At 29.2% G+C, this 13,128-nt stretch overlaps 1 protein-coding gene across 3 annotated transcripts in view; it reads right to left on the bottom strand.

Annotated features, from left to right (window-relative positions):
• LOC143229736 (kinesin light chain-like) overlaps positions 1-12,906 on the bottom strand; it is a 39,250-nt gene extending 26,344 nt beyond the window's left edge. The window contains exons 1-9 of one of the 3 annotated variants that reach the window (XM_076462483.1): positions 12,641-12,906; positions 11,766-11,990; positions 10,892-10,988; positions 10,216-10,456; positions 6,897-6,984; positions 5,554-5,655; positions 3,055-3,228; positions 1,780-1,879; positions 790-901 (exon numbers count right to left, since the gene is read on the bottom strand). In XM_076462483.1, the coding sequence (XP_076318598.1) occupies positions 790-901; positions 1,780-1,879; positions 3,055-3,228; positions 5,554-5,655; positions 6,897-6,984; positions 10,216-10,456; positions 10,892-10,988; positions 11,766-11,990; positions 12,641-12,859 (1,358 nt within the window). In that variant the 5' untranslated portion in view covers positions 12,860-12,906. The remainder of the gene's footprint in view (positions 1-789; positions 902-1,779; positions 1,880-3,054; positions 3,229-5,553; positions 5,656-6,896; positions 6,985-10,215; positions 10,457-10,891; positions 10,989-11,765; positions 11,991-12,640) is intronic. The other 2 variants (XM_076462484.1, XM_076462485.1) reach the window with 2 other exon arrangements.
• Between the last annotated feature and the right edge of the window lie 222 nt (positions 12,907-13,128).

Here is a 13,128-nt window from a genome sequence, read left to right on the forward strand (position 1 = left end):
TTAAGTTTAATTTCATGAATTTCGTACTTTTCCAAGGGGTGGTGAATAAACTACAGAAGACAAGATTCCTGGAGAAAATATGTCACATGCACACAACAGGTAGAAATTCAGAATTTCTTTTAATATTTCCTTTTAAAATTAGGAACTTAAAACTTATATACTGTTAAAATATGGATTATTAACTATAATTTCATGCTATACTAATTGACATAACACAAACAAAAAGTCGTTTAATAAAATGCTGAACATAAAACACTAAAGCTTTGTGTCATGCGTGATAAAGAATTCCTGGAACAAAATAACTAACCAAATGCCAGTGTGATAATGCCTGGTATGAGATTTAGCAATACATAGAAAATATAGGTCTGAGAAGGTCTTTAGGAGGATTTTATGAAACTTGAATTTTTTAAAGAAATGTTCTTAAAAGTAATTTTACTGTGTTTTCAAGTACTTATTTCAAGTAACCTGGATATCTGTGCAGAGAACAGATAATTCAGTAGGTAAATAAGCAAAGAAAATATACTTATTAGAAAATGTTACTTTCTCTACATTAAACACTATCTTAGTGACTTGTAAACATGGTATTGTATATAATGTTTCACAGGTTCTGACTGGCATTAGCAACAGCAAAAATTACAAAATGTGTGTTAAACAACTTACTACTTTCAAACTGTGTAAACGTTTTCCCTTCTACTTTGAAATTCAAAACATAATTCCTATTTAAATTAACATATATTTATGAACCTACTAATCTTTTACTTTGTCATCAAACACAACACACACACATACCTGTCCACTTTTGCAGCCTTATGCCAGCCACCAAATTCAGCATACAGAGTGTTGTCTTTGTTCTTGTTTTCTTCTCTTTCTTCAGCAACTTGCCAGATTGGTTTGTTGTCCCCTGAAATAAAACAATAAGAATTATAACACAAATAATTAGTGACTGGTACTGTGAATATAAACTTTAATGTGTTCATGCACGCAAACAAAAATTAAAATATATTGAATTGAAATATAAACCTGCTGACATACTCAATATTAGGGATTTGTAACTGTATAAGATGAACATTTTTCTGGTAGGTAAAACTTAGTCTCTTTACATTTTGTTGAAAACCTTACTCATGAATTTTTTATCATTAGGAAACAGGTTAACATGAAACAACATTACAGTTTAAGTTCTAGAGGCATGTTCCTGAATAATCCATAAAATTAAAATTAAATACCGAAAGTTCAATAAACTCTTTCACTACTCTCTCAGTGGATAACATTGATCACATGACCCCAAATTGACCAAAGTTTCCATACAGTAACTTTTAATTTCCCACCTTTTAGTAAACATTAAAAATCTTTTGTAAACAAAAAAAATCAGAATATTTAAAATTAAGTACTTTTATAAAAAAATGTATCCATAAATTTATAGTTAGAGTGTTGCCTGCTCTGGGAACAGAGTGATTTCATATTAAGATTAAATACTTTCTTCATCTGAATAACTATAAAATTTTATTTTCAGAACAACTTTATATTTGATCTACTATTTTCTTTGTCCTTACTCTTTCTGGGATTGGTCAATTTGACTGAGCTCGTAGCCACCATCAAACTTAAGGTTTAAAATTGTAAGAAGATTAAAGAATAAAGACAACAGTTTTTATATTAGGTCATTCATTACTGGAGTAAAATATTTATATTGTTATTTAGATTTAACAGAGTCAACATAATCTCAACCACCCATCACAGTATTATTTTTATTTTACATGCATCAATGTTTTGTAATAAACCAACCATTAATACTGCCAAACTCCTTTTCGTGGGCTCTTGTTAAGACTTGCTTATAAAGTATTTCTGCTTCTTTGTATTTTCCTTGTTTCAGGAAAGCTGAGGCCTAACAAAAGAAAAACAAGAACCACTTAACAGTTTGAAGTGTATAGTCATCACACACAACAAATTCTGTTATTCTATCTATGTCATTGGTCCTCAACTTATAATAAATTAGTTTCAACACCAATGCTGGATAGAGCATAGATAGCCCATGGTGTAACCTGGTGCTTAACTTCAAATGAACAATTTGTTTGTTTGTTTTGAATTTCGTGCAAAGCTACTCGAGGACTATCTGCACTAGCCGTCCCTAATTTAGCAGTGTAAGACTAGAGGGAAGGCAGCTAGTCATCACCACCCACCCCCAACTCTTGGGCTACTCTTTTACCAACAAATAGTGGGATTGACCGTCACATTATAATGCCCCCACGGCTGAGAGGGTGAGCATGTTTGGCGCGACCCTCAGATTACGAAGCGCACGCGTAACGCACTAGGCCATGCCAGGCCCTTCAAATGAACAAAGTTATATGTTTCATACTCCTTTGTAATATAAAATTTGGAATATACAACTAGAAATCTTCCATATACAATGTAATAACACTAAACATTACAATAACCAAATATCACTTTTACCTACACAGTGTAATGATTCACTAGTTAAATCACTCCACTTATTGACTTGTTATTTTCATCGATGAAACTAATATATGAAACAAATTACAGTGAAAGAAAATGAAGCAGAAAAACCTATGAATAATAAAAATACTAACAGAATGTAATTAAAAGATAAAAACTACAAAGTACTTGTAAGAGTTAAGCAAACAAAATCATAATAATACAATGCGATAAAACTAAAGCATAATCGTACGTCACACAAAGATCACAAACAAACACATACACACCAAACATTTAAACTGGACTTTTTTATTTCAATTTTCAATATCCTTCACATGATAATGCAATGTACAATAAGAAAGCATTATTAAATATCTACAAGTCTTTTTCAAAAGTTACCTACAAAAAGTTGATTTGTCTTCTGAAATCAATCAGGTACTACATTTACATGTTTATGATCTTATACATTACCAAACATCATGAATATAACCACATGTACATCATGCAAACTCAACTTGCCTTAATTTCTATATAACACTGTACATGTTACAAAAGCTAGCACTTCTGCCTTTTCCAAAACTCAAAATAAATATGGCTTTAATCAAAAATATCTTTAAAGATACTCACAAGGTTATTCTTTGTTTTTGCTACATTGGGGTCATCAGGACCAAGTGTATTTTCATATATATCAAGTGCTCTCTGATAGTACTTCTCCACTTCTTCATATTTTCCTTGGTTTTGACAGAGTAAAGCTAAATTGTTTAATTGTTTTGCCACATCAGGGTGATCTTTTCCTAAAACCTAAACCATAAGGATCCATCAGATTAAACCTTAAAACCTACCTTATAATAATTACATATAGTAACCATGACTCTCTTAAGGTAACCAAATGCCTTGTTATCTAATTAGTGATGTTCTTGAATTGATTAATGAGATTCCCAGTGTCCCTATCTAGCAAAACCACAACCAAGACTTGGAAAAATCAGTGGAGAGCAGAATGCAGGGTTCACGTTTCTAGTCCCAATTTCTCGAAGTCTGTTCCCTTGGCTATGGTTTTGCTAGATAGCAGATAAGGACAGTGGGAATCTTGTTAATCAATTCATGTGTATCGCTAATTAGATGACAAGGCATTTGGCTACCTTAAGAAAATCATATCTTAAAAGGTTGAGAAATATAAAAAAGTATTGGATATTTTATTTTGAAAACACAGTTATTATCTTATTTAAAATACCATAAATTCCAAATTATGTCACTTCTTACTGTACTTTAACCAAATTATTGAGTCATTCACTTTAACTTTTTAATCTAGTCCACTTTAATAACTGCTATACCTAAGTATAAAACAAGTAAAGAATTTACTTATACTGAAAAGTATCATTTTTACATAAGTAGAAATAACTATAAAACACCTGCAATTAACATGCTTTTATAAAAAAGTGGAAATATAATTGTTTTGTTATTGACTTGCATGTATTAACGGGCCCCTCATGAGCCCATGAGGAACGTTTTTGTCAATAAAACAAACAAAAACTGACTAATCTAGTTTTTCTTAATTTTAACTGAAATTTTTTGGACATTTTCAAAGGCTAAAAAGAAGGCATTTTTTGTACTCTTTTAATATTGAGACTGCAAAAAGTGATTGGAAATGATAAGATAAATAAAATCTGTAAGCATGTCACAAACTTAACCAGCACAAGTAGCATGGACATCTCCATATAACCTTAGTAGATATTGTGCAGCAAGCTGAGCATAATATTATGCTTGTAGCTGCTTTCAAAGTGTTCTTGTTAGCTCATCCTACTATTGACTGTTCTAATGATTTGACCTTCCCTACTGAACCACAGGTGAAATGATTTACATCTCAATTTAAAGCTAAACATAAAAAAGTAATAGCAGAAGTAAAAGGTTGACAATTGCTTAATTAATGATACTGAGAATGTGGCTCTACTGAATTTTTAATTCCAAGATAGACCTTAGTAACTAGCTAGCATGGAGACTTGACAATGCTGTATTTCATTTAAAAATGTATCAATGAAACCTTGTCCCAAAGAGATTCATCCAAAACTACACTCTGTAACTCTGTAAGTTTCCAGATTGAACTTATTTTTAATGTTCAACAAATAGTAGTGTAAACACACCTCTTGGCTCCACAGGATGTGTTAAAAATAAACAATAATAAAAACAAACCAAAAGGTTCATTTTTGGTGACTCCTATAGTAGTTAATGCCTTTTTTTTCCCTACTGATACACTCCTCAGATGTCAAACATTTTTTCAAACTCTTTTCTGGTTTGTCCCACTTGATGTATAAACTTACTGATCTTAAGTTACAATGACTTTGCTACTTTCCTTTTCAAGTTATACTAAGCCTATGTTATACACATTAATAAAAATTAAACAAAAACAAAAGTATTAAAATATAAAGTTATTCAATTTTTAGATAATTGCTTTATTGTTTAGTCACTAACTTTCAACACAAATGATCCCTGAATAGAAAAATAATTACATGGAAAGAATCTATAGTGCCTAACTAAACTTTCTATATATATATATGCAAATTTGATATTTATATTAAAATCATAGAAATCAGAATACTAATAGAATAAATTTACAGCTAAAAGACACAGAACAGACACTAACTGACCAGAGGTATTAAGATTAGCACTGTTTGTTAAACCTTATGACTAATCTGTTTTAAATGGCCAGTTTCTTTACTTTTAAATGTCAAATAAATTTTTAAAAGTGAAAATTGTTAAAAATTTAGTAATATGATGCTAGCTTAATTTCTTCAAAATATTGTTACATTTAACCATGATAAGTGTATTAAAATTATTTTTTCAACTTATATTTTGTCAAAAAATAAATTACTTTGAACTGTACATTTATTTCTTAGAAAATAAAATTTACTTTAAAAATTAAACTTTCAAAAACAGTCTTTCCAATAGCATTGTATAATTATTCCTTAATTGCTTTCACAGAGAATGTTTTTTCACTTTTCTAACTTTCCTTCAAAACTCTTCCAAGTCATCTTTACAGAACATTTTAATACAAATTAATAATCTAGTTGTAAAAAATAAAAAAGTGTAGCATTAACACAAAATTACACTTCACAGAAAGAACAATCTAACCTTCTCTCTAATATCAAGAGCCCGTTTACAAAGAGGTTCTGCTTCTTTATACTTCCCCCGTTTTCCATACAAAACAGCTAAATTATTGAGTGTTGCAGCAACCTAGAATAAAGAACAAGTTAACAATATTTCATACAACATTTAAATCATACCCAACCTCCTTTACTACAATACAATAAAACTTCACATATGGGGAAAAACAGAGTGACATCAGCTTGAATCCCATAGGTGTGAAAGACTCAAGTTCCCAAATGCAAATAAAGAAGATTACAGATACTGGTTCATTTTTATACAACATTTATTTTACATTTAAATCAATAGACAGTTCAGTTACTTAACACCTTAGGCAATACTTAATCATCTACCATTCTAGTCATTCAAAAAATTATTTGTTTTCACCAAATAAGAGCAATGGATATTTTCACAGATGTTATATTTGTTGATCCAATGAATTTACTGAATAGCAATAAAAATTTGAATGATTAATCTACATAAACATACATCAGTAGCAGCAAGTTAGATAAATATTTCTTCTATCTCATACACTGATTGAAAGATATGTACACTCATCTGTATGTGTGAAAACAGACCACCTCCAATTATTTACATGTATATTATCAACAGTGAGCTTCTGCTTCTAGAAATAAAGCTTTAGTTTGCAATATAAACATTGATTTCTTAAGCTTTCATTTTTAATTTACTTTGGATAAAAAATCCTTATAAATTTTCCAGCAAAAATGAGCTTTATGAAAGCTTATAACTTTGAAAAAATATATGCATGAGTACCACTGCATCAGCATGTTTAAAACTGAGCTTTTTATTAGGAAGAATAAAAAAAAATTAAAGTCTTACTGTAATTATAAAAAATACTAATAGTAGTTGTATCTAATCAATGCTGCATATTACCACAACAGCCTAATCACTTATGACATCTGTTTGGGCCATCATCAATAAGATTACACTTCTCATATAACAAATTATTAAAATATTCATAAAAGTTTTGACCTTCTTGATCAACTAAACTATACAAGTACTCCATTTTGTAACATTTTGCTCACCAGAGGTATGTTCATTACTTTTATTTTCAGAATAAAGGTTTTTCAGACTAAATCCCATGATAGATGGCTTGTTGGACATTTCTTCAATAAAATATCCACTAAATCAAACAAATGTAAATTTTCTGACATTTTAGCTGGTTCCTACAAATACAAAATGCCTTGTCTCAAAAAAAGTTAAATAAACTTGAAATGATTAAACACAATATTAAATGACTTAATGTTTAAATTTTCTCCTTGCAAATTTGGAAAAGAGAACCAAGTCCACAAGTCTTGATTGATACTCACAGCAGGGTGGTTCTCTCCCAGTGTCTTTTCTCGAATAGCAACAGCATCATTAAGTAAATTTGCAGCTTCTTTATATTTGTTCTGGTCCCTAAAAATCAGAATAAAAATTACCTTCACTGAAGAAAAAATTGTGCATCCCAGCATCTTTTATTTAAGTGATTTTTAACTAACAGTCTAAGTACTAAAATACATACTCACATAGTAACAACTCCTTCCCAAGTAAATAAGAATACAATAAAGTAATGCCATACAATAAATTAAAATGGTGGTGTGACAAGCAGAAAGTTTATTAATCACAAAGACATTTTAGTTAATGCCTGCTACCATTTCATCCTGTTTTATCTCTTCTGATAAATTAACTACTATTTTATCAACTACAAACAAGGTTTAAAATTTATAAGCATTTCTCATCAATAGATTTCTTCATCCTGAATTATATTTTTAAAAAATCAACTGTTAAACAGGTAAAAATATTCATAAATTGTAGAAACTATTAAGAAAAACAATGGCATATATTAATTCTGTCACACTTAGCCCTTAATTTACACTTCTGTGGCTTGTATCAGTGGAGTTGCATCATACCTTGAAGGAGTTATAGCCAATTACAATGATTTATATTTATCACTTGAATATTTTTTTTAATAAAGTTATATTTAGATAGTAAAGCTACATTCATAATATAGATGCAAAAGCAGATCATGAGTGCATTGCAATAACGATAATTATCCAAAAATGTGGATAGAGTTAGCACTAGGTATTTCATCCTAATGGCTGAGCTTTGAAAACATTTACATTTCACAATTTCTAGTGTGACAATTAACCCTTTTCCTTTACAGTCTTGGTTGATTTGCCCTAAATCTTGGCCTCAAATTGACTTTGGGTTGCCATATTATAATTTTTCACGTTTTGTGCATCTCCACAAAATATTGCAAAAGCCTTCACTAAGTCACGAGTCTTTTACAGAGGCAGAAATCAGGATTTTTAATGAAATATACTCATTAAAAATTACTCATTAAATATTTGAAATCAAAGGGTTATTGCTCCTATTGCAAAGTGATCTTCATATTAAGATTAAAAATACTTTTCTTCATCTGAAAATTGTCAAACTTCCTAAATAAATTACAAATGTTTTTTCAATAAAACTTCACATTTATTATTTTCTTTATTCTGACTATACGTAAAAAAATATGAAATCTAAATCACCATTTATTTTCTTTCTAGAATGACTTCAATTTGTACATATCAGGAACACTGTCCCCAGCAAAATTGTCCCCTAAAGATTTTTTTTTTATTACTGTTGACAGTCAGTGAAACTTAACCCTACTTTTTATATTATGGTACTATATACTGAATATAGTTGTATCTAACTAAATAATGCACCCACAAACACAAAACAATAACATGCCAAAAGTACAAACCATTCAATAACTATCATAATTTTTATGGTTTTCTAACTATGCAAAAACAGTCATAAAAATTTAGCTAAGCTCATCAATGTGTTTCCCATAGGAATAAAATTGAAATGAAAGTGAAACGGACAGTTATCTGTACAAAAAATTGTAATATTTCATTTGATATATTAAACTCCAGATTTCTAATTGTTATAAATTAATATAGTATTAATCAGAGAGAACTAATGCCAATTTTTTGAAAGAATGGATGTGACAAGTGGGGTTGGCAAAAATGGGTGTGGTTTTCTATTTTGTGATTTTTGTAACCAAATAAAATTAAATGCTACAAAAATTATGTTTTGTCTGAGTAATAACAATATTATAATGAGTAATTCACATTAAATATTGTAATTCACATTAAATATTGTACCTCAGAGAGGTGGTAAATTAATTAGAGAAAACGGGATACCAAGACAGCAGATGTCACAATTATTGTACTACCATGAAATTGAGTATTTTAAATATTTCTTTATAAAATTAAGAACTTAAAACTTACAGAATATTGAAACTTGATTTATTAACTACATTTTCAAATAGGGTACCTCAAGGCTTAGTCTTAGGACCTTTCTTGTTTTTTATTTATGTCAATGACATAAAAATTATAAATTTTTAATGTCAATAAATTACTCAAATTTTCAGATGATAATAATGTCATGGGTGTTGCTAGTTGCAAAGAGGATGTTGCTCATTTAAAAAAGGATTTAGACCATTTAGTGAGTTTCACAAATAAATTGCTGTTGGGTTTTAATTATATTAAATGCAAGATAATGCATGTGGGTTATCATAATTTCAATTATACATATAATATGAATGGAAATAACCTTAACAGTGTTATGAAGGAAAGGGATCTTGATGTAATAGTCAACCAATCTATAAAGCTATTGAAGCAGTGTGCTGTTGCTAGTGTTAGAGCAAATAGGATTTTCAGTTGAATATTAAAAATATATTGAATACAAGTCTGAAGAAGTTATAATTTCATTGCATAGATCACTGGTTGGGCCACATTGAAATATTGTGTTCAGTATTGGGCTCCTTACCTGAGGAAAGACATTACATTTTTGGAAAGGATTCAAAGAAGGGTTACAAAAATGGTGCCTGGATGAGTGGGTTATCACACAAAAGAAGCTGAAAGTTTTCAAATTGTTTTATTTTAAAAAAATGAAGAGGAAGGAGGGATCTGATCAAGGTGTTTAAGATTTAAAGTGAACAAACAGTGTTGATTCATCTTCTTTTCTCATATTTAATAGTGAAAACAGTAGGATTAGGGAACACAAACAAATTTTGAAAAATATAGGAGTCATTTTCAGCTAAGGCAATTTCATTTTTCTAACAGGGTGGTTAGCTTTTCGATGTTGCAGAAGCAGTAAATTTAAATGACTTTAAGAACAAGCTTGATAAGTATATGAACAATAACGGGTGACTTAAAAAATTTTCAAATTATTCTTAGTTAGTTCAGAGGATAAAACAGCTAGGATGAACAAACAGGTCCCACCTTATCACAAAATGTCATATTATATATCCCATGATAATAAAGTAGTTTAATTAAACTTTGAATAAAACTCTAAAATGTTATGACATATTCACTCTGACCTGTCCATAAGAAAATGTTTTAAACACCCAAAACTTAGAAAGTTTAATTTGGTTATTAAATGCAATTATATGACAAACCTGATTAAGAGAAGTTTTGAATCAGAGTTCTTTACAACCAAAACATGCAACTTAATATAAACTTTTTTAGCTTTCATTTATAAACTTGAAACCTTTTTCTACAAAAATATATAAACATTAATCTTCTTTAAAAAACAAACAAACTAAGAAACAATCAAGTGAAAAGACATAACAACTGCTCTGAATAATATTTTGTTTACCTGTACACAAGAGCTAAAATATTCAGCATAGTTGCAACATCTGGGTGATCATGACCACTGGTTTTTTCCAGGTCCTCTAGTGCCTGCTTACAAAGAGGAACTGCAACCTCATAGCGGCCCTGGGAGGCATACTGAATAACAAGATTATGCAGCGTGCGGAGTCTAGCAGGAATTTCATATCCAGCATGTGTGGATGCTGTCATTGATGCAGACATTTGGTTTGAAGGAGTCGGAGAAACAGCTGTCAGAAAGCAAAATGTTCTGTAAGTTTTTTTAACTACATTCATTAGATGTCAGCTGAGCTTCAGTTAAATTTTTAGGGTATAATATCCAAACAAAACCATTTGGATATTTGTAAATAAGAAAACTATTTTAGTTAAATACCGTTTGTCTAAATTTGAGAGTAATTTTTATGTGATTAGAACATACTAAGTTGTTTTAAAGCATTTTTTCATAACAACAAGTAAGGTTACAAGAAACAACTACAACTAATTCAGTAGTTATATTCTTAACTGAATAAACATATGTTACAGAAAAGACAAAATTAAAGATATTTATTACCTTCTATCATTAAAAATAAGAAAAACTAATATTATAGTTTTTATTAACTATCCCTTTATTTTAAATTAAAGTTTATATTTACAGTCTAAAGAGAGAATACAAAATATATAATTACCATCATTATGAGAGTTATCATCATCATCATCAGGAAATCCTAAGTCCAATGGAGCATCACTCGATGGTTTCTTTTCACTGCCCGATTCATTCATTGCCTACAATATCCCAGGTATCTCAATCAACAATGTATTTTATGTACCTTGATATAAAATTATTAGACAACAATGAAGACAGTGTTTCAGGAAATAAGCAAAAATAAATGATTTCTCTATTCTTACCATAAATGAAAAATGAAATTTCTAAAAGATCCAGATAATGAACTAGAAAACTTGTAAAAGGATAGTACAAAAATAGTTAAGCATAGATTTTATTATGAAACTTGAAATCAATATTAAAATTATGGTAACTCAATTTCTAGGTACTGTGATTTTAACACACAAAGGGAATAACATTCTAAACAGCATGAATGACACAAGTGAAGTGACCAACTTCAAACATAACTAATGTTGACTCATGACTAATACTTCAGATTTAAGTTTATAATTCTTGAACAGTTGAAAATAAAATCTTTTGCCTTATTCACTTTAGCTAACAATTTTTTTTTTTAAATAGTATTTTGTCACTTAAAACTATCCAAGCTACATCTAACTGGCAATGACCCAGAGGCAAAAACAATTAATTCACATATGAATATCATAAGTGTTAATTTTATTAATAAAAATATATATATATATATATATATTTAAGAGAAATGTAATAATATTACATAATATATAAAATTAATAAAAATTGGTAACCAAATTTTGTTTAAATGCACAAAATCTTACATTTCATTAAATAAAACTAAAATCAAATTAACTGAATTAATCCATATTTTCTAAGATTATATTACATAACTATGAAGCTAAGTACTCTGGAAATTTTATACTCACTGATTCATTAGTCTCATATTCTTTAAGAGAATTCATGAACTCGAGATGTTTTTTCTCTTCATCCACCTGTGCAACCATCTGCTCTGAGGCTTGTAGTTTCTGTTGAGTACTTGCTAGTTCATCACGTAACCATGCATTTTCTTGACATAGTCGTCTTACTTGAGCTCGAAGCTTCTGTTTTTCTGCTTCAACCATCTGCAAGTGGCTAGCCAAAGCCATCATAACCTATATAAATTAAGAGGATTCACACTCTAATTTATTATTACTTCTGTTGCAGGCCATATTAATATACATTTAATCTAATGGAAGTGGAATATAAGACCTAATATATACAATAATTTTCTGTTATAATTTATATACCATCAACAAGTGTTTTAAATATTTTGTATGTTTCTGTTCTAGAAATTTTAAAATCACAACTGGTTAATTACATCTTTTTACTGTAAAAAAATCAATTTGTTAACTTATACATCTTACAAAGCACAGTAATATTTATAGTTTCCAAAGTCTTTCTTTAATCCTGCATTTTTGTGTAATATTTAAAAACCTACATTTACATTTAAAGAACAGCATTTATAAAAAACTCAATTTGAAGCTCTTTAAGAACTATTCCATTTTCAATACACTATCATTTCTAAATATTGTAATTTGTAACTCCTCAAAATATAAGCTCAAAATTTAAAAATCTACATTTTTGAACTAATTCTTACTAAATCTAAAGTTTTAAAAGTTTTTATTAACATAGCAAATGAACTACATTATGTAAGTTTAAATAATTTGAGTAGAACATAATGGTCAATGCTAACCAGTAAATTTTATTGTACTTACAATTATGCAAAAGCAAAGATTTAAGTAAAAAAAAAAAACACTTTTACCTGAGCTTCACCTAAGCCAAGATCAATGGATTCCAAATTTTTCTTAATTATGTTAGCTTTCTCTTCCATCAGGTTGCTGTCCCCATTTTCTTGTTGGACTGCCTTGAGTGAAGACATAAGTCCATTGTAGATCGAGTTGTGTTCATTTTTTAGTGCTTCCAATCCTTGAAGAACAGTTTTTGTGTTGGTGATGATCTCTTCTTGGGTCATTGCTGTCATCTTGCCAATAGATTCTATCTTTTCCTGGACATAAGAGTGGATAATGTACATTTTAGTTCATGAACTGACATCAATCAGTATTTTTAGCAAGTTTATCCACACTGTACTTTAAAGTTGGAATTAGAGTAATGTCTATTTAAAATATGATCAAAGCATTTTTGTAATAATTTATTAAACCTTTAATCACACTTTATTGTGGCTGAGCCAACACTTTCTGTTACTGTAAATAAAGTAAATAATGTAGAATGAAAATTATTCATAGTTTTGTT

This window comes from Tachypleus tridentatus, chromosome 10, assembly GCF_004210375.1.
Source record: "Tachypleus tridentatus isolate NWPU-2018 chromosome 10, ASM421037v1, whole genome shotgun sequence".
NCBI lineage: Eukaryota > Metazoa > Arthropoda > Merostomata > Xiphosura > Limulidae > Tachypleus > Tachypleus tridentatus.